The sequence below is a fragment of the Perca flavescens genome, chromosome 12 (assembly GCF_004354835.1).
Source record: "Perca flavescens isolate YP-PL-M2 chromosome 12, PFLA_1.0, whole genome shotgun sequence".
NCBI lineage: Eukaryota > Metazoa > Chordata > Actinopteri > Perciformes > Percidae > Perca > Perca flavescens.
Window position 1 is genome coordinate 14,925,854 of NC_041342.1, and position 20,757 is coordinate 14,946,610.

Genomic DNA, 20,757 nt, shown 5'->3' on the forward strand with positions numbered 1-20,757 from the left:
ATGTCCATATAGCCCAGTGCCATGACTTCACTGCCTATCCTGACCACTCGATCTGTTAAGTATAACTTCATGATAACGGAGACTCTTAAGTATTTCTCTGTACTGAAAAATAACAAGGTTTATTTGCTGTGATTGATTTTTATGGCATAACTATGACTTCTTCTTGAGTCTGGAGCTACAGGCCTACTTGCAGGTGTTACAGGTGAAACATTAAGTGCTGCTGTGTTGCAGTTGACATCCCGCAGCTGTGTTCCCTCTTCTCCTTGCGTGTCTTTTACCTGAACTTCTGTAAATTCTCATGCCTCAGGGTGAATGGTACCAAATGGTTTCAGACTTCTGAATCACCACACACACATCTCTGATTGGTTCAGCAATTAAAATAGGTCTGCTGTTATGCACATTTACCGCTGTCAACCAATCAAAGCTTTGTTGGTGGAATTTAAAAAAAGGAATGTCATTTTTTCTTAATAGCTAGCTACCTAGCCACACCCATTCAAATTAGTGAAGAAAAGAAAAATGCCAAGAAAACGGCCACACTCGAAAAGGGGGTGAAAAGCCAACCATCCAAAATCTCCCATGGGTGTAATTGGGTTGAGATCGGGTGACTGTAAAGGCTAATGACTCACGTAAATTTTCAGCATTTTCAGACTCCAAACCAGGGCCCCTTTGTGCCCTGTATGGACACATCTGCATTTGTATGGTTTCTCCACAAACATATTCAGGCCTTTAATTTGTCGTCCGTTTCCTGATAGATGCTCACGTTCCAAGTCTTGCTCCACACCTTCAAAGCTGTGGTCAGAGATGGAAATGCTTGGTGAAACCAAACTCAATTCAGGCATGTGCATACTGCTGATGAGTTTTTGGAGTGCTTCTTGTGAGTGACATGCCAGTGCAGCATTGTCAGCAAACAGCACTTCCCTGATTAGGACCCAATGAACCTTGGTCTAGAGTTCCTGCAGATCGAAGAGATTTTTGGGTGAAGGCAAATTGCATCCTCAGTGGAACATAGTGTGGGGGTGAGTGCACAGCACTGTTTAACCCACAGCTAACCAGTCTCTGAGAATAGGACACATTTCTCTTAATGTACCCTTCACATGTTAACAGAATGTAATCATCCAAAAACCCAATTCAACTGAAGGAAGATCATTGAGATTCTGGGTACATATGAGCAAGAACAAACTGCAGTTTATTTACAATTTTGCTCTGGCAAGTAACTACCAAAGAACTGTCCCAAGGAAGATTCCACAGTATTTTTATATAGTGTGATTGCGTTAGCACACAAATGTCGTGAGGTGTCCTCCTTTCTTCCAAGTACTGAAAAGGGGCTATTGACAAAGAATAAGGTCATACTCATTGATTAGTCCCTTATCTGGAGGTGCAAAGAATGCCAACTAGCCACAGGCACTTTCCTTTGATCTGTGTTGTCTGAAATTCTCTGCAATCAAACCATAAGTAAAACACTACCAGAAGAGTATTTTTCTTTGATAAAGTTTGAGTGTGTATGTCCTAACTACTCCCACCACTTCACCACTGCCACCCCCTTCCTCCCACACACATAGAGTGACTGATATACAGCTTGTACTCTGACACACATATAAGACTAAGTCCAGAGTTGCCCTAACAACAGATTCATCAGCCTGACTAAAGAAGAACTGAAACAAGAAGGTGCAAAGGTTGCCCATGCCGTTTCTGACAATCACTGGACTTCACTCAGGAATTTGCGACATGATGGTTATGTCATGCAATGTCTCTCACAGACAACAAAGTTTAAAAATTTGACCACGACCATTAGGTCACAGAGTGTGCCTTTAAGCAAGGAAATGGTCTCCTAAAATGGAGACAGACAAATAACAGATGTAGGATACACATGTAGCCTAATTTGTTAGGGGAGGAAGTCCACTGTGCAACCAAAAACGCAAACTCTGCACAAAAGGGAAATTTTACCCTGCTTAGGGGGCGGGGGGGATGCACCTTAACTCAGATATCAGATCACAGCTAGAGCAGATTGTGTTGAAGGATGAGGACCGGTCAACCTGTGTATCATAGAAAATACCTTTCTTTGGCTAAAAAGCATTTCCTGTCTGTACACATTCCACATCAATGTCCCACCCTGCCTCTCTGTATATGTCATCATCCTTTTCAGGCATTTCTTAGTCTATATCCACAATGTTCCACTTCCGGGATTGCTCTCATTCTGCCGGAAATTCTGCCGGATGTCACTGTTTTCGATGTACATTTTCGGATGTCCCGTTACCTTCCACTTTCTTTGTGTTGTAATTTTAAACTCTGGTCGATTTATGAGGACTATGGTTAACTGCTCCTCAGATCTCTGCAGGGTAAATCCAGACAGCTAGCGAGACTATCAGTCCAATCTGAGTTTTCTGTTGCATGACTAAAACAACCTTTGACCGTACACATGTATGTGAGATATATGCGTTTGTGTGTTTGTTGGGTTATGGTTGTCTAAGCTACTGGATGCCTAAAATATTCCTCAGGATGAATACATTATCTATCTATCTATCTATCTATCTATCTATCTATCTATCTATTTTCCAAAACAAGTTCCTTCCCGAGGCTATTTTGCAGCGGCATCGTGGCTCCGCTCCGTGCTTAGCACCGCCCAAGATGATTGTGATTGGTTTAAAGAAATGCCAATAAACCAGAGCACGTTTCTCTCCCATTTCCGGAATGCTGTGTGGACTAGCCAGACCCTCCTCCGCAGCGCCGTGGAGGAAGGTCTGGCAATGGGAGACTAGGCATTTCTTAACATTCAGAATGAAGAAAAAGTCACTTTAGTGACATCCATTTAATGGCACAATATCTCTGCAGTGATGTGAGGTGGGCCTAGCTTCTGTCCTCAGGGAGGCATAGCCATATGATAGCAAATGAAAAGCTTCAAATCTTCAGAGTCCAGATATGGCACGCACTACTTGAATCAGGCCAAACCCAGTGATATCCATCAATGACATTACACACAAACAGAGCAAAACAGGTTAGGGAAAGAAGACAAGCAAACAAAGCATGCTGTCTGTCAGACTGTACCAACAAACAGGAATCTGACATTGCCACAAAGGAAGCCATTTACTCAGATAAATACACATAGCTTCCATCTTTCTGTGCTGCCCCTTGCACTTCACCTGTGTGCAGAGAGCTTAATGCCTGTGGTAATACTAGGGCACCACCGAGGGAAAAAAAAGCACCTCATTACAGGCAACACTGGAAAGAGGACAAGACTGGCTTGGCTAGCCTGATATAACACTGCAGCAGAAAAGCATGCATCACAGATCATCCTGTCGGAGCACTACTTTACCATCACAAGGCAGGAAACATGCACACAGACAGCTGGGGAACACACATGACCATTTACGTAAAATCTTATGGAGGACAGATGAGATGAGAGGAAGTAAATGAGTGTTGTCACATTACCAAACATTTGGTTTTGGTTTCGCATCATGAATATGATTCCTAAATAAAAGAGAGGAAATGCTCTCAATTGCCCGTATTGTGGTCTATTTTTGAATGTTTTCGCTTACACACATTCCTATTAACAGTAAATACAGGTCATATATTTGCGGAGTATGGCACATAAATCCTTTTACAGCCACATGCTTTATATATAATCATATCTTTCTGTATGGTGCTCATTTAATTATTGTGCATCAGATCACTGATTCCTTGCTATGATACCACTGTATCTCAGGCCATCCATCATCATATAACATTCATGTACTTCCCCTCCCTGTGTTTCAAGTAAAATGTATTTATTTATTTATGATAAAAGGAGTGACAGCAAACACTACCCCAATCAATACAGTCTGTCTACAGAGTGTCTGGGCATGTCAGCAGTGATTTTACCATAGTGACATGAATACAAGACTTATTTTCCTTTAGAAATTGCACTTGCTAATATGGGGTCATGTAACATTCATGGACTAAACGAAAATGTGATACATTTAACAATCACCCTCTGTCTGTCTCTCTGATGCTTATTTTGTCCATTTCTCTCTCATTGTCTTCTCTCCCACATGTGACAAGTTTGTGACAACCAGTGAATAACAAAATCCAAGCCTCTTGGGACAAAAACATAATGTGTGCATTTTAGCCAGGGCTCAAGGCAAACCACAGTACTAAATCAGCTTGAAAACATATTTAGTTAGTTAGTTTAGTTGCTCCATTATTGGCATTTTGTGGTACATAGCAACAAGTGAAGATTTCCAAATTTATTTACACTGATACTATATTTTTTTAAATGTTTAGTATCTAGATGACTAGAAACATAAACATAATATATTGGAAAATATCCCTCGTATAGTTTAAGTAACACCTCAGAAATCATTCATGTGTACAGTAAATATGAAGAGAAAGGGAAATAAACCTTAAAGAACACACCATTCCTTGTCAAAACATAAGTGGCAACAATTTGAGCTGGTCATTTCCCCAAACCATTAGCATGAGTTTGTCCCAGAATATCGTCCATAAAATACAACCTTTTCCATGTAGATAATCACATAGAGAGCAATCATGAGCACTGTACATCGGTTACTGACAGGGAAGTTATAAAGCTCTTTTTTTTATTACACAGCTTTGTTGAATACTCTATTCTGATTGGTCAATTACAGCATTCTACAGCCTGTTATTTCTGAAGCACTGCTATGTATAACAGGCTGTTGCTATGTATATTATCTCTCTCTCACACACACCCTTGACATGTATAGGCTTGCCTCTACAGATTAAGACAAGAAAGTGAGCAAAAACAAGACATTTGCTCTTTACTTTAAGGCCATTATACAGACTTCTCAAAGTAAACATCCTGCCTCTTATTAAAATTTAATATTTGCTTTAGGGAAATTAAAGATGTGAGATGAAAACCATTGAGCTCATGCATACGTGTACACACTTCAGCTGGCATTTTTGTAGAGAGAAACCTCATGTCAACCCAAAACTGTTTCACTAAGTTATACAGTAGGTGTACTTTGGTCTGTGTAATAATACTCAATCAAACTCATATTTTTAGTGTGAATAAATATTTCAGGGAAAAAAGCAATGTATGTCTAGACAAGTATCATATTTTAGCCCCACATACAGTAGCTGATGTGGATGCATGATATAACCTGCGCACACAAAAAGCAAGCTCTGGCCCAATGCCCCAGAACACAATCACCTTGTCTCTAGCTGATCACAATTCTCTCCAAAACACCCATCGCAGCCAGCTAGCATGACTCAGCTAGCTGATGTGCGGTTTGTGTTTGTATGTGAGGGGAGTAGAAGGTGAGGGTCGGGGGTTAGGGTGGTGAGGTTGTTTACCTTATGAGCAACACCATGATGCTGAGCTATATGTACTATATGAGCCTTGCCTGTCCCGCCTAGTGCTGTGATGCTAAAAAAGCTAGCACACACTAATTGAGCACTAGGGTATAAATAGCAGCACTGCATCAGCTGACTTTATATAGTCATCAGCTTTGCTATTCTGCTGTTATACTTTGGAGCCAACATACTATAGATCATTGTCATACAACTATCCATTAGCCTAGTTTATACATGAAAGGGCTTAATGTTACGCACATGCAAAAAGCACTTGCAGTATTGGTGAAATTGTATCACTCTTCAGAATCAGAGGTGAAACATTTTGCTTTCTCCATCCATATGTCGTTTCAACATTCCTCTCAGTCTTTACGTTACACTTTTTCCCTACTCGTATTAGTTATTAGTCACTACTCTCTCCCTTTGTCTGAAACCACCTGGCAACCAATTCTATTTTCCATGTCTTCTGTCCCTTTGTGCCAGTTAGCGTATAAGTGTCACATCATATTAGCCATGTTAGGCCCTGCAGTGGGCCTGACTTCGACAGGCCATCCTGGCAGAACGGATAGTAGCCGTGTGCCATTTGCTCTACAAAGAGCACCCATATACTGAAAATTCAATGGGTTTTGTCATTGATACCTCCAGGGCACACTGAGGTCATATACAAGAGGCAGGGGCAGGTCAGAGTTGTCTTCTAATTATTGCAATACCCTATTCACAAGGATGTATAAAATGTACACGGATTGCAATTACTGTATTGCTATTTTTTAGATTATAAGGGCAGCATAAAATTGTGTCCAGACTTCAAGATCCATGAACTAAAATTTAATTGCACATGAATTGATGAGAAAGGGGGAATTAGTGTATTGTCTCCAGTGCAAACACATCCGAAGCTGAGATTTGGCCCGACTTTTCTTTGTAAGCAGAGCTAAACAAAGCAAGCCACAAAGGAGGGTCATGTGGTTTATAATGTTACATGCAGAAAATGTCATATGACTGACACAGTGTCAGGAATACAATAAACATTAGCTTTTGCCAACTGTCATGCAAATGCAATACATACCCTAAACAGAACGGCTTGAAATAAAAACAATTGATCCTCTCCAGTAATGTGTTATTGAACGATTATGCTCGTCCTCTTGGAACAGCTCTTGTGGAGTTTTTGTCGATACAGAGTGGCTGCAGGGTAAATATCATGTGACAGAGGCCACACATGATTAGAAATAAGGGCAGCGGTATAGCAACACAAAAACCTATAGAAATATGCAAAGCTCACACAAACATCTTTCCAGCTCAGCCTTACTCAAGTTGAGGTCACTATATAGTACTTCAGCAAGCGGTTCATAGACAGAGGTATAATTTCCAAAGAATCATTAGAACATTGATTAGTAAAAAAAAAATAAGAAAACAGCTCATTATTATTTCATGAATAAATACCCAAATAAAAATGGAAACCCTGCTTTAATTGTGAGGAAGAATTATATTTGTCTAATTTGTTGACAGGTCTGTGGTTGACTGATCGTTTCATGATTGTTAAATGAGAAACTGATTTATAATCACCTGTTTCAGCCTGAATCAAGGAACCGTAAAGTTCTGTTTGCTGTTGATGCAAATGGATCAACATGGGTTATCTAACCAGACTCCACAATCCTGGTCATGGTGGTAAATGCTGGGCTTGTCAGGGTGAACAAGGTTAGACAAATACTGCCTCTAGAGTTACTTGCCTATACAGCTACAGAAACTTTGAACCTACTATTTACGATATTCTTGGCAACTTCTAAGCCATTGTGCAACCACACAGGTACCTGAATATGACTGCAGAGGGTAAAGTGTTGCATTTACCAGAATAAAGATAAAGAATGCCAACAACAGATTGTATGCAAATAAATGTAAAAATAGGAAAATGGTAGAGCAAAAGAAAGAGGTAAAGAAGGTAGACTTTAAGTAGAGACTGAGAAAGATAGAATAACAATAGAAGTTGAACTACAGAAAGAGTAATGAGAAGAAAGCAAGGAGGAGGAAATATACAGGGGAAAATATAAATCTTTATTTTGACTCACAATAATTGGACTCTTTAGAAAACAAATTAAGTTTATTTGGAATGCTGTCTATATTCAAATACTGTTTCCTTTTTATTAGTCAGAATGGTCAGATACTGCTCAGCTGCTCTGGCATTTAATCATTAAAGAGGCGTATGACTTATGTTTTCAAATGCCTATTTAAATCTGCCTTTATATAAAAGCAAGTTGCATTGTTCACTGCGCCACTATGCAGAACAGATGTCAGATAAATCTTATCTTTTATGATGGCCAACACATTAAACGGACACATATTAGTACATGACAAGATGAAACAACACAGACATATAAACTACGAACTGCAGTGTCAAGTCTGAATTGTACAATTTAGCAGTGGACCTTTTAAAGGAACATGCCGACTTATTGGGACTTTAGCTTATTCACCGTATCCCCCAGAGTTAGCTAAGTCCATACATACCTTTCTCATTTCCATGCGTGTTGTAACTCTGTCTGACGCACCCACTGCTAGCCTAGCTTAGCACAGATCATGGAGGTAACCGGCTCCATCTAGCCTACAGCTCCCAATAAGTGACAAAATAACGCCAACATTTTCCTATTTACATGTTGTGATTTGTAGAGTCACAGGGTGTACAAATAACAAGGTCATATGAGACGCAGACATCTTCTAACTGTATACAAACTGGGAACTATATTCTCAGAAGGCGAAGCACTGCTACTTGGGCGGAGTGATTAGCGCAACACCTGAAAAGCACCATTGTTACTCTCTGCTCCTCACCACGGGACTTCTCAGGTGCTGCGAGCAAATAAAGTAACCAAGTAGCAGAAGTTGCAGTGCTTCACTATTTGAGAATATAGTTCCCAGTTTGTAGTCCCAATAAATCGGCGTGTTCCTTTAAAATGAGGCTATACATATTTACAACTTACACATTCCTATTCTTTCTTTTGATTATTGTAGTCTCAGACTAAATCTGAATACTATTCTACATTTCATAAGATAAAATCAAGAATTAGACAAAGAGATGTAGAGAAATGTTGACCTCACTATCTCCTATTGGGTTCCAACCACCAGGTTGAGAACCACTGATTTTCTAAACCATAAACTGTGGGATATTGTGAAAACAAGCAATGCAGATGTCAAGTTAATTTAGATTTGATAGGACACCATAATGTACAGCTTAACTACACCCTTTTCCCTCCCTCTTTCCTTTGTCCCAGGAACAGACTAAACGATCCTTCTATTTTGGGAGCGCGACAAAGCTTTTCAAGGTGTTCAATGTGGACTAAATCAGACTGACAAGGACACTGAGGGCCCCTTCATCATTTCGCCCTTGCTCCCTCCCTCTCATCTTCCCCTTCCCTCCACTTTTGCCACCACATGAGAACATTGCATTAACTGCATTGCCAATTACCAGGACACTATCAAACCTTTACTATGCAGAGAGAAGGTCACATCAACAGACAGGATTCATTTCTGAGAAAATTAAAGTCTCCTCCTGCAGTGATGAGTGAAACTATATTAAAGACTAGAACCCCCCCACACACACACACACACACACCACCGCCACCCCCAACCCCTTATGCCATTATCAGATTATTGATTAGCAGTAACAAGGATTAGAATCTCAGGAAAAGACACATGCTGGTACACCTAAATGAAAATTAAAGAGTTCACTTCAAGGGTAAATAGGCTGGTACTGGTTGTTGTTCTGTAATGAGAATTTATTCCAACAATGGCATTCAATTCAATGAATGTTAGGAGGTCACTGCAACACAATTACTCTACTCTAGCTGAATGCGACCCTCAGCTAAAGACAAGAATTAAAGTAGAATAGGCTTTTGAATAGGCTTTTGAATAGGCGTATCTGGTCAAAATAAGAACAGCATGAGTGGGAGGATACTACGGATTGAGAGTGGGTGGTACAGGTTAAATTAATATTGCATAGATTATTATTATTCAAAACCTAATGATAAAAATGTATGTTCATCACATTAATCAAAATGGTTATTTTGTCTTTTAGTGGGCCACAATCTTAAATTAAACAAGAATTCAAGTATGTAAAATGTAATGCTGTGCAAGATGTTGATTAAATGAAAATATCTCTCCTAGCTAATGATATTTAAATTTTTTAAATGATGATGTTGAAATATTTACTCAGCCCTACCAAGGAAAACAGATCTTCCATAGTAGTAGTGCTATATTATTGCGGTGTCATTCTAGCCTGTTTCCGCCCTCCTACATACTTCCGTTCAATTTTCATTTCCCTTCAGTACTCCATCTGGGTTTGCAGTATATTCTTGGGTTTTCTACGGCCAAATATTTGGCACACAGAGGGAGTGGCTGAGAACGAGGACGTTGAGGACGTGCGCTTGAAAGACGTGCGCTTGAAAGACGTGAGCGAAGCAAGAACAATATTTGCTGAGTTGTGATGGTGGACATGATTTTGTGGCCCTCCTCCCCACGGGGTTCGGGAAAAGTTAGATTTTCCAGCTCGCTCCGTTAGTGGTGATGGAGTTGGCTAAGGCTAACACTAGCGATGCTAATGCTAAATATAAGCCGATAGTTGTCGGTATCCCCTCTTGTTGCACATGCACATAACATACGTCATGACCAAACGTTAGTGATTGGTTATGGCAAATCCAGAGTGGCTCTGGGCAGATCCAATAGATTTAAACTTCAACAGAGTATCCGCCTTCAAGAAAGAGTTGCCAGATTCTCTGTACAAATGAAACATACGAGAGTCTGGTAGGACCAGGCTAGTGTTGTTCCTCCTCAGCACTTCTGTTTAGTGAAACAGTAAAATGTTAGGATTGTCTACACACTTTCAAACGTTTCAAGTGCTTCCTGAAAGGCCTCAAGCAAAATGTGTCAGCAAAATATTCAACCTTCGTAGTCAACACAGATAAGTACTAATTTTTCAACCAAATGTTGCCAAACCCTTCCCAGGAAAAGTGATTGTCCAATTATAGCTTACAACCATAGTTCTGTCAACATGCTAAGGTTGTGTGCATGGGATTGGGACTCCACTGAGAGCGAGATTCTGTATTTTAAAAGTTGAGTTTGGATAGTCATGTCTTTTAAATAAAAACATTTCCACAAGTAACAACAAGTAACAAGTAAGCTGGAAACATAACAAATTCTGTTCAAAATTGAGTTTTCAACCAACTCAAAGAGTTAGCATTAATTAGCCAGATAGCTAGTATAAGTCTGCTAGCGAAAGCTGTTATTTCAGCCGACAAAATCGATGGTGGTTGGCTAGAAATGTGAACCTTGCTTTCGTATACTGTGGTGTTAAATTTAAGACCTATCGTTTCAAAAATTACGATAAATTTTGAGGGGTAAATTTGGAAAACTGTCTATGTACTGTGCTAGCTCGACAGGTGTAGTAACAATAACAAGCGGGGCAGGGCTTAGCAATAGGTAAATTGGCCCAGAGCTTTTAGTTGAGAGATAAAGACTTACTGAGGACATAGAGAGAAAGGGTGATCCCTGCCAGGCAGAAGCCCTCAAAGAAGCGCAGGGTGCTGAACATGGGGACGTTGACAGAGAAGGCCACAGTCAGACCAAACACCAGCATGAAAAACACTGATATGATCAGCACCGGGTGGCGGCCAAACCTACGGAGCAAGGTAAAACTTATTTTTGTTTTCTTCAATGTTAAAAAAATAAATAGTTTTTGATATTACACAGCTGTAAATAAAACTGTATGCTGTGCAAGAACTTTGTTCTGAAAATCTTACCAGTCAGCAAGGATTCCAAACGTCAGGTATCCAAAGATGGATCCCACCAACAGAGAAAACTTGGCGATGTGGACTTTCCATGCAGAGTCACACACCAGACTCCACTGTAGAGACAAATATACAAAGGCATTAGTTCCAAGAATTGTATGCTGGGTAAAGGTAATAAAAAAGGCAACAGCTATATATCTTTTTGAGATGAAACAGTTTTTATATATTGACTAACTCTACACTAGATCTGACTGATTTATTAGGCATTATCACCATTCACAACACTACACCACTCACCACTACAACACTGAAATGTGAGAAGGGTAGACTTCTATAACAGGGCTTCCTGGTATTTCATCTAATATGAACATTGATATGTCATTCATCCAACAATTACCTTTCCTTTGTTAATCATTCCAAACATTATATTCAGTTTTGATCATTGTTTAATATCTTTCAGCTCAATAATCCCCAAAAAAATACATCTCCAAACAGGCTTGATATTTTAGAATTTCTCCAATGGAGTAACTACCAAACAATATAAGTTTCTGCCTTACAGTGCCACAAGAAAAGGTTGGAGAAGCTCATTTGTCCTCTGCAAATCAACATCAGGGATTAAATCATCTATTATACTGATCATTTCCTCAGTCAGAATTCATTGGGTGTACATAAACTGTCTTTTATTTTACTATTTATTTATGCCTCCTTTTATCAACTCTGAATCTCCTCATTTTCTTTGCCTACTGAAACTCTTAGCAGAGGGATTTCTGAGTGCAAACAATGCAGAGTGGCTGCTTTTGCATTAATAAAGTATGCTTGAGTTCCTCCCCAACCCCACCCCACAGTAGTGACAAGTTTTGACAAACAGACCTTGTACACAGCACAAGCAATGACGGTAGAGGTGCAGCCGCAATTGTAAACCCCAGTGGAGTATGTGCATGTGAACTGATTGTAGGAAGAAACGTAATACCTAAACAAATCTACCTGAACCCACAATTTTGATTACCATTGGCATTATTATTCAATGATCCTAGTAATATAGTTGATCCTGAGAGGAATAGAAGATGAATTCCACAGAGAAGGTGGACATTAGGCTGCCCAGCTGTTTCGACAGAAGCGGTAGCAAGAAGCAGACAGTGGCCATAGTAGGTGCATGCATATATATATATATATATATATATATATATATATATATATATATATATATATATATATATATATATATTATATTTTAATATATATTATTCAACCTCGTCTTGAAATACAAAGTGTAGTTTGTTTTTACATTTTTCTCCAAGGGGCTCTAACCTCTTATAACCTCTACTACCATAGTGACCCGTTTAAAATGGAACGCTCCAGGATTACCCAGAGCCATCACATGATCCAGGCATGCCACTCATTCATGGTTTCAGTATCGATGTCTGCAGAGAAAAAGACAGAGGAAGGAAAACAAATTCCTGTTGCGCAATCACCAAGGGTGTTTAAAAAACTGAAGCTGCTCTCCTACAGGACTGTGACAAACCGGCATATATACGGATTTGAAACTCTGAGTCTGCGATTACACCGGGGACCGGCACGGCATGGCTGGATGACAGTTTGGTGACTGTGCTATCACTATTAGCACGTGATTCAGTCAAAGTCAAATCCTCGCAGCTTGTCTGCTACGCCCCCTATTTCTGCCATTTGCTACTTTGCTACTGTCTTGCTCATTTGGGATTAATGACGAGAAGTCAGTGTGTAGAGTTGGTTTATACGCATATAAAGCTAACGGCCGACAGAAAATGCAGAACAATGAAGGGCCAAAAGCAAATCAGTTAAAATCCCCAGGGTGCTCCGTTGACCTCTCTCAAATGACCGGCCACCAATGATCAGTCTACACCAGTTAGTCTTACTAGCTCAGATGAAGACGCTCTCAACTACAGCTGCACAGTTCTGCACTCATTGAACTAAGGCGGTGGGTGAGGGGGGTTAAAAGGAGGGAGGGTGATGGAGGAAAGCACATGAGGAGAAAGGAATAAAGATTCTACAATGTAGAAACAGAACATACAAAAAGATGGGAGAGGAATGCAGAGAATAAAGGAAAGTATGGGTAAGGATAACTAAAAGCTAAAGAGAGAGGGATAGAGATGCTTAAAAGCAGTTGTGAGGAGAAAACACATGGAGAGACTGCTGCATAGTTACTGCCTAGCAACAGACCGTCACCGTGGTTATCAGACTTTTACTGCTTCTGAGTGCTAGTTTTAGAAACACTGATGCACCGAAGTGTTAAAATTCTGTAATGTTGTGGTAGCTTAGGTGAGGGTGAGAGAGAATAACAAAAGAGACAACAAAAAGATAAATCTATACTACACATACTTTCTTTCCATGGCACTTTTGGGGTAAAAAAAAAAAAAAAGCCAAGAAGGAAACAACACACAGATATCTGACATTGGAGATGTCGCCTGAGGAACTTACAGCCTGAGAGCAAGTTTATATTATCTAGGTGTGACCATGTTTCAAATAACTGTCAAACTACTGTAGCATCCGGACTATACAAAACACCAAATGAAAAACACTAACATGTTTGGCAAGTTAGCTGATGGCAGTTTGTTCCTGCAAACCAAAAGTGACAGATGGTAAAACAACTAACCTTTTCCCATCAATCTATTATTCATTGCCTCCTATTGTTGACAGTTAAGAACCATGAGTACACATATCTGTCACCAAAAAGACCGGATATGTATTAACAACCGACCAACACTCCTGCAACCTAAATTCCATCACACAACCTTAAAAACACAGCCGTGGGTCAGACAACTCACAATGCTCACCCCTCCCTTTTAAAAAACGTATCAGAAACAAGCCTGCAGCACACACTTTTATCACACACACACATAGAGCTTCAACAGAGCTTTATCTTTGGGTCACACAAGTGTCTTTCCTCCCAGCTGACGCTGTGAGTGGCTGTCATTGTGTGCTGACTGGGTATCTGCAGTGGGGTCATCGCCTTTCGACAGCTGAGACAGTTCCAAAGTGTCCCACACTGATCTGGGGTCTGTGGAAGGAGCCAACCAGCTGGGTAAACAGTATGAAGGGACACAGAGCAGAGAGGCCTGCATGGGTGTTCAACTACAGTATCATCTTTCAGATCTATGGGTGTGCAACTTCCAGCACAGTGATACTGGGTCTGGGTGTACCCACCAATGTTCTTTTACAACATATTGTCCTTATCGCTTTTATAAAATGCTCTAACCTAAAAGAAAAATCATACAAACATGGCACTGACATAGTGTACAATTGCACCATGTATACTGAAGTAGTACTGATTGTATTGTCAATTGCTCAATCTGCTAATTATTTGTATTTAATAATTTTTGTCATTGATTATTCAATCATTTGTTGGGTCTATAAAATGTAAGAAAATACTTAACAATGTACGCCAAAGCTTCCAAAAGCCCAACCTAACATTTTTGAATGTCTTGTTTCGTCGGACCAAAGGTCTAAAACCCAAAGATATTCAGTTTACTATCACATATGACAAAGAAAAGTAGCAAATCCTCACAATTTGGAAGCTGTAACCACAGATTATTTGGCATTTTTCCTGAAACAATCAAAATAGTTGCCTTTATTATTCTGTTGAACTAACCGACTAATCAATTAATCTACTGATCAATTTAACTCAACAATCAAGAGAAAATTAATCTCCAAAATTTTGATAATGGATTATTCATTGTGGTCATTTATAAAGCAACTAGCTTCTAAAATATGAGGATTTCCTGCTTCATTTGTCATTTTAAATAGAATATCTTTTGGGTTCTAGATTGTTGATCGGACAAAACAATCAATCAATCTGTAGACATTATCTTTTAAAAAAAAAAGACATCTTTATAGACTAAACAGGAAAAAAATTGCTTAAATGCATGACAGTGTCATGGTTTTGTACCAGTCTGAACGCCATTCTACAGTAAAGTTTCACAAAAGAACAAAGATCAATCCTCATCAATCCCTAAATGGCAATGGTCTCTGATTATTATACAAGAACCGAACTTTCAACATGGAATCAATTTGCTTTGATGGTGTTCTCAGGTCACTATTTCAGGCAGGTGTGTACAGCTGCTAGCCTTCTGAATGCGAGCTGAGTAGGATAGGTTGCTGAGAGACTCTATCTGTCTCTGAGTAATGATACATTCTCATTTCTAAGGCTCAGTCCAATTAAGACGTACCCTGAGGAGAGCTTTGACTCAATTAGTATGGGTCTCCACATTAACCACTTTGGATGCTTCACCACCACCTCAACCTCCTCCGCCTCCATTAAAGCCTTCTTTCTGTGATGCCCTGAGAAAAAAGGAGTGAGCAGAAACGTGCTACGGATTCTGGAGGCAATCCCTACGTGACACAAGGTGAAAACATACATTACATGTTTTCCTGATGTGATATGAAGTGTTAACAGAGTAACATGGGGTTAGAATTGTGTGTTGGTACATTTTGACAGAGACACTACCGCATTTCGTCGGTGCTGGCACGGTTTAAGGGATGAAATGTCACAGACAGCTGAGCCCAGTCATGTGCAGTTATGCCTATGCAATCCAAACACAGGGAGAAATGCCGAGTCATCACTTCCTGCTGTAGTGTCATCCTTGTTACTGCTCTGTGGTGGCGAAAAGGGGACTTGGAAGAGGAAGGGACAGGTCGTCAAAACAGATGACGAGGCCAACGACACGTGGGGGAGTCGATTCTGCTTCAATTTTGGCTCCGATTCGGGATTCGTCCTCATGCCATCCGATTCAATTTCTCCTGACAGCGACCTTGTCAGAATGTGGACTGCATGGGTCAGGGAAGGCGAGACACTTTTACCAACTGCTCAGGCCCGTCACACCGATCTACAGTGGTGGTAGTGTCAACATGACATTATCCGTATGCATGCAAAGGCAACACAAATATTAGTATCTACAGGTTAACACCAGCATGAGAGGAGAGCCAACAGTGTTTAAGCACCAAACCCTTCATATCGGAAACTTCTTTATTTTGGCTTTTCTCTCATGAGAGAATTGACATTTTGTGTTTGTTAGTAATAAGGATCCACCCAATCGATTTCCCTCACATATGACTTCATATTCAGCTGCAGTATGGGAGTATTTTGAACGCCTCCATCCATAAAAACAGTTTATCAGCCTGGCTTTAGTTCATGCAACCCCACCCCCCAAATTACCCTGCGGACAGTAAATTAAATCAAGACTTAAACTGTCCCCCTGGCTTATGATGCAGGGAGACATGCCAAAGTTGCATTTTATTTGCTTAATTTAAATGGGGGACATTATCAGTAATAAGCAGATGGGCTGTTGGCATTACAGTGGGCACAAGCTCAGGCTGCCACAACCCCCTCCTGCAGCACAGAGAGGCTTCAAAGCCTTGCTTCAGATATAACTCTTCCTGATAAACCTTTTGATTATGGCATGAGTGCCAAACTCTTCCGAGGTGATGATAGCGCAGACTGAAATGCAACTGACTGTTCTCCACAAGGGTGTGAGAGGTTATCAGAGTGTGTATCAACATTTTAGACTTTTTCTAAGCAAAACCGAGCGTTGAACATTACTATCTAATTATTTACTCTTTCTAAAGTCTTAATTGCATTCTGTGATAAGAGTATTTTCTCTGAATATTGAATCACATTGTTATTCCACCAATATCAAGTTTACCCCTGTGGAGCCCTGTGGAATCTTAAAAATACAAATATCTTGATATTATCATGCAGCATCCACAATAGGTGAAGAGCTGATATGCATAATGAGATATATAAAAAAAAAACACTTCCTCCTCCAGCTAGCAGACCAACTATGATGACTGCAGGCCTATGCTGTCTTCTCAGCCTGGCCTGTGCACATAGGAATATTACATAATGGTGATGTGATCCGAGGTAAAAGTGCCCACAATGAAAGCTCTAAGAAAATCTCACTGGTGTTTGGTTAGGGTAGCATAGGGCGGGTGATGTTTGGCCAGGGATGGGGTTGCATTATTCTAGAGCGCACTAATGACCTTTGCTCCAAATCAAAAGCTCCGCGTCTATTATGTCTATTACGACAACCGGCAAATTCCACCAGCCCTGGCAGGTTTGCCCAATGTGCCAATGGTGGCGTCTCTCTGCAATAGGTCACACCTTGTGTCAGCTGTTGTGATGACTCAGTCACTGTCAGCACGGTGCATGCTCTCACATATCCACAAGCCCACTACTTTCAGGTCTAATGTAAACCGAATCTGGGAATCTCCACGGAATGTGGCTATGACTCAGTGCTAAACGATCCACTGTAAGGAAATGTACGCCAGCTGGATGAACAAATGGGGGTATAACCACAACCACTATCCAGAAGTCAAATAATATACATCATTTTTCTTATTTTATGAATGCTTCTGCTTGAAAGTGCGGTTTTTTTTATGGGTGTCGTGCTGATGATAAGTGCAACAAAGAGCTCCCTCTTAATATGCAAATATATTATGATTAGGGCGGAAACAGATACATAACACAACATGGAAAAGGATATCCATCGTCAAGATGGACAGCTTACCTTGGTAACCACGTTCTGTACAAGTCCCGTGTGTAGCTCGAATGTCCACTCACTGCAGCTACACTGCATGTTGGCCGTTTCATTGTGAATGCCGTATTGGGCGCCGTAACTTCTATTGGCATAAATATAAGCTGGCCGCGCGCTGGTGTTTTTTGGACCGTCTAACAGCGATGAATGGCTTGTAGTCTGATTAGTCAGGTTTGCCAAAGGCTGGATACATGTGTTGTTCGGCTGCGCAAGGAGGAAATTGTCAGAGTACTGGCTAAATCCAATGAATAACGCCGGGATCCATGTCAGCACGATCAGCTGTTTCTGGTACTTCCCAAATCCCCCGAGAAACGGCAGAATAGAGCCGTCGGTGCGTGTCAGCAGCCCCGACGTACTATCGGGGGACACGAAGCCGTTCTCAGGTTGATGGTCCTCCGTGTCGAGCTGCACCACGGCCATCGCGGTTTCGCCGATAGATGCCTCCGTTGTGTAGCGAAGCCGGGGTTGCAGTGCTACCCCCTGTCGACTCCACAATGCGTCAATGCCCCCAGCTCCGGCGGTGAAAGCCGTGCGCAGTCAATCACTGGAATGGAAATAAGACGCACCTCTTTATTATCAGGAAGTTCTTCCCTCCTCCATCTGCCACCCAAACCTGTGCGGGGCTGACTGACCGGCTCGAGCTCCAAAATGAATGCGGATTGCAGTAAATTGAAGCAGTGACGACGAAAACTATTTTTATGATTTTTTACGTTTTTTACGTACCTCATTCTTTGGTTGCTCTGTCGGGCAGCTGTGGCGGCAGAACCCTAGGAAGTGTCTCCTTAGGGAGCCACAGGTAACACACCTGCCCATAGGGAGCCACAGGTAACACACCTGCCCATAAAGGCGTTGTGTTGTCGACTCTACCTCAACATGGCCACCTGTAACCACCGGTAACCCCTTTGGAATGGAAATTCTCGTTTTCTGTGCAGCAGTTAGAGCAAGGCAGAGCTACTGAAAAATAACGTTAGCATAGCTCCTTGGCCTATTGTATAACAGTCAGTAAAAAGACCAGTACATTTGTACACCGTTGAATCATGTGCTTGCAACCATGGTATGTGTAGCCTATATAATGACAGAATACAATCCAACAAAATCATGGCAACTGTTGTTCCACACCCAATTTTGGGGAGAAATTGGAATTCCATTCAATTTTGCAAGAAAGTCACAAGACCCAGTAGCCTTTTTGAGGCTCTTCCAAGTGACATTGTTCCAAACATTGTGGAATAGGTTACAGACATACCTGTAGTCCTACATACATACCATAGACTCTATATAAAAGGGTATAGGCCTACATACATTTAGATTTTAATTAATTAATTGCACAGGACAGATGTCCTATGGGTAGGAGGAGGAGCTCTGTTTAGCTGCCAGCAAAAGTGAATAATAAAAAAAGATGAATACTCTTTATATAGGCTAAGTTGTAATCAAACATTTGAGCAGAAACCACTAATACGGGAGAAAATGACTTATGTCTGTTGTATAGGCACAACAGTGTACAGTTTGTGGAAGCAGCATTTAAAGGGCTATGGGCTTGACAGAGTAACATTGTATTTTGACTGTTCATGAGTGATCAAAGAGAGAGAGAAAAGCAAATCAATAATTTGTCTTGTTATAAATTGTAGGCTTTATTGTGTAGGCTACTACTTTGTTGGTCGTCATAGAAGTCAGCATTATGCAGTCATTTCTACTTCCTTATGACTTTATACAGTTGTGTTGACCAAATCTCACTGAGGTTTTTGCCCTAATTTGGGCAGTCCCATACAATACTTTATGTTCTAATTTACATCATAAAGGGTTTGTAACACTCCAAATTACCCTTATTCAAGATTACTCACTAGGTGTTTATAGATCAATAATACGATATTTAAAAAAGAAAAGTGGTGAAATATGACTAAGACCATTCACTCAAGTACTGGATTTATGTACGCTTTTGAGGTATTTGTACTTTACTCAAGTATTTCCATTTTATGTTACTTCATACTTTAACTCTACAACATTTTGGAGGAAAATAACGTGCTTTTTACTCCATTACATTTATTCTAAACCTTACTAGTTACTTTTCATATTCAGATAATTAATAACAACAAAATATAAATCAACTAATAAATGATGATGTATTGTTAAATGTTAACCTACCCAGCAGTGTACAACGTAATTAAAATGAGTTCCAACTTTACCAGCTGCAACATTACAACAAGTGATGTAATCCAATAATATAATACATGTGGTTTTGAAATGAGCCATTCTATATAATCAGTACTTATACTTTTGTATATCAGTATATTTTGACGCTAACACTTTTCTGCTTTTACTTGAGTAACATTTTGACTTGTGGTACACATTGGTATTACAACTTTTACTTACATTTCTCAATTGAACAGGTTCATAGTTATAATCTCTCATTTTTGTAATTCATTAATAATGATATTCTACTATTAATAAGGAGATTCTAGTCTAATCATTTATCTTGTCTGAGTTGTAAATGTTAATTTGTTGTTAATGGATTTTGTTCCAGATGATCTTCAACTCTTTCCCACAGCTGAGTGGTTGAACTAAACATGTAGGGCTCTTGCTAATTAACCGAAGAACTAAAAAAGTCAATATGCTGGAGAGAGATAAACACCAGGCAGCCAACTGATTTGTATCACAACCTGGCAACCCAAAGCGTTTTCGTATTAATATGTAAAGCATTATTACATTGTTTATTGCCTGTCAATAAAGCCATATCTCATAAACCCTCTATAAAGTGTGCCCTATTGGATAGTGGGTCCATTCTTTATAGCAACACATCCAATTTTCATCACATGCTGTGTTACACATTGTGATTTTCAGATTATTAATTATTTGAATATTTTATTATATCTATTGTCCTCATTTTACTGAAATTCCACCACTTGTTTTGCAAGACATATAATTAAATGAACGTATTATTGTGAATATAATAAGACATTTGGTTACAAAACAAAATACACACATAATACAACCACACATGAATTCATTATGTGTATTATTATCACTCAGATTTGACCTGACCACAGATGTCTTGAATTATGAACTTGATTATTTGTGTTGTAATACTCATTGTAAATGATTTAAGGAAGCCTCGTGGGATAAACTGAACG

The 20,757-nt window shown here is 40.0% G+C and overlaps 1 protein-coding gene across 1 annotated transcript in view; it reads right to left on the bottom strand.

Annotated features, from left to right (window-relative positions):
- LOC114565743 (solute carrier family 22 member 23) overlaps positions 1 to 18,169 on the bottom strand; it is a gene marked incomplete at its 5' end in the record, with an annotated part of 38,830 nt that extends 20,661 nt beyond the window's left edge. Inside the window, 3 exons of the mRNA XM_028593963.1 lie at positions 10,801 to 10,955; positions 11,079 to 11,182; positions 17,606 to 18,169. Coding sequence (XP_028449764.1) covers positions 10,801 to 10,955; positions 11,079 to 11,182; positions 17,606 to 18,169 — 823 coding nt within the window. The remainder of the gene's footprint in view (positions 1 to 10,800; positions 10,956 to 11,078; positions 11,183 to 17,605) is intronic.
- Positions 18,170 to 20,757: the final 2,588 nt, after the last annotated feature.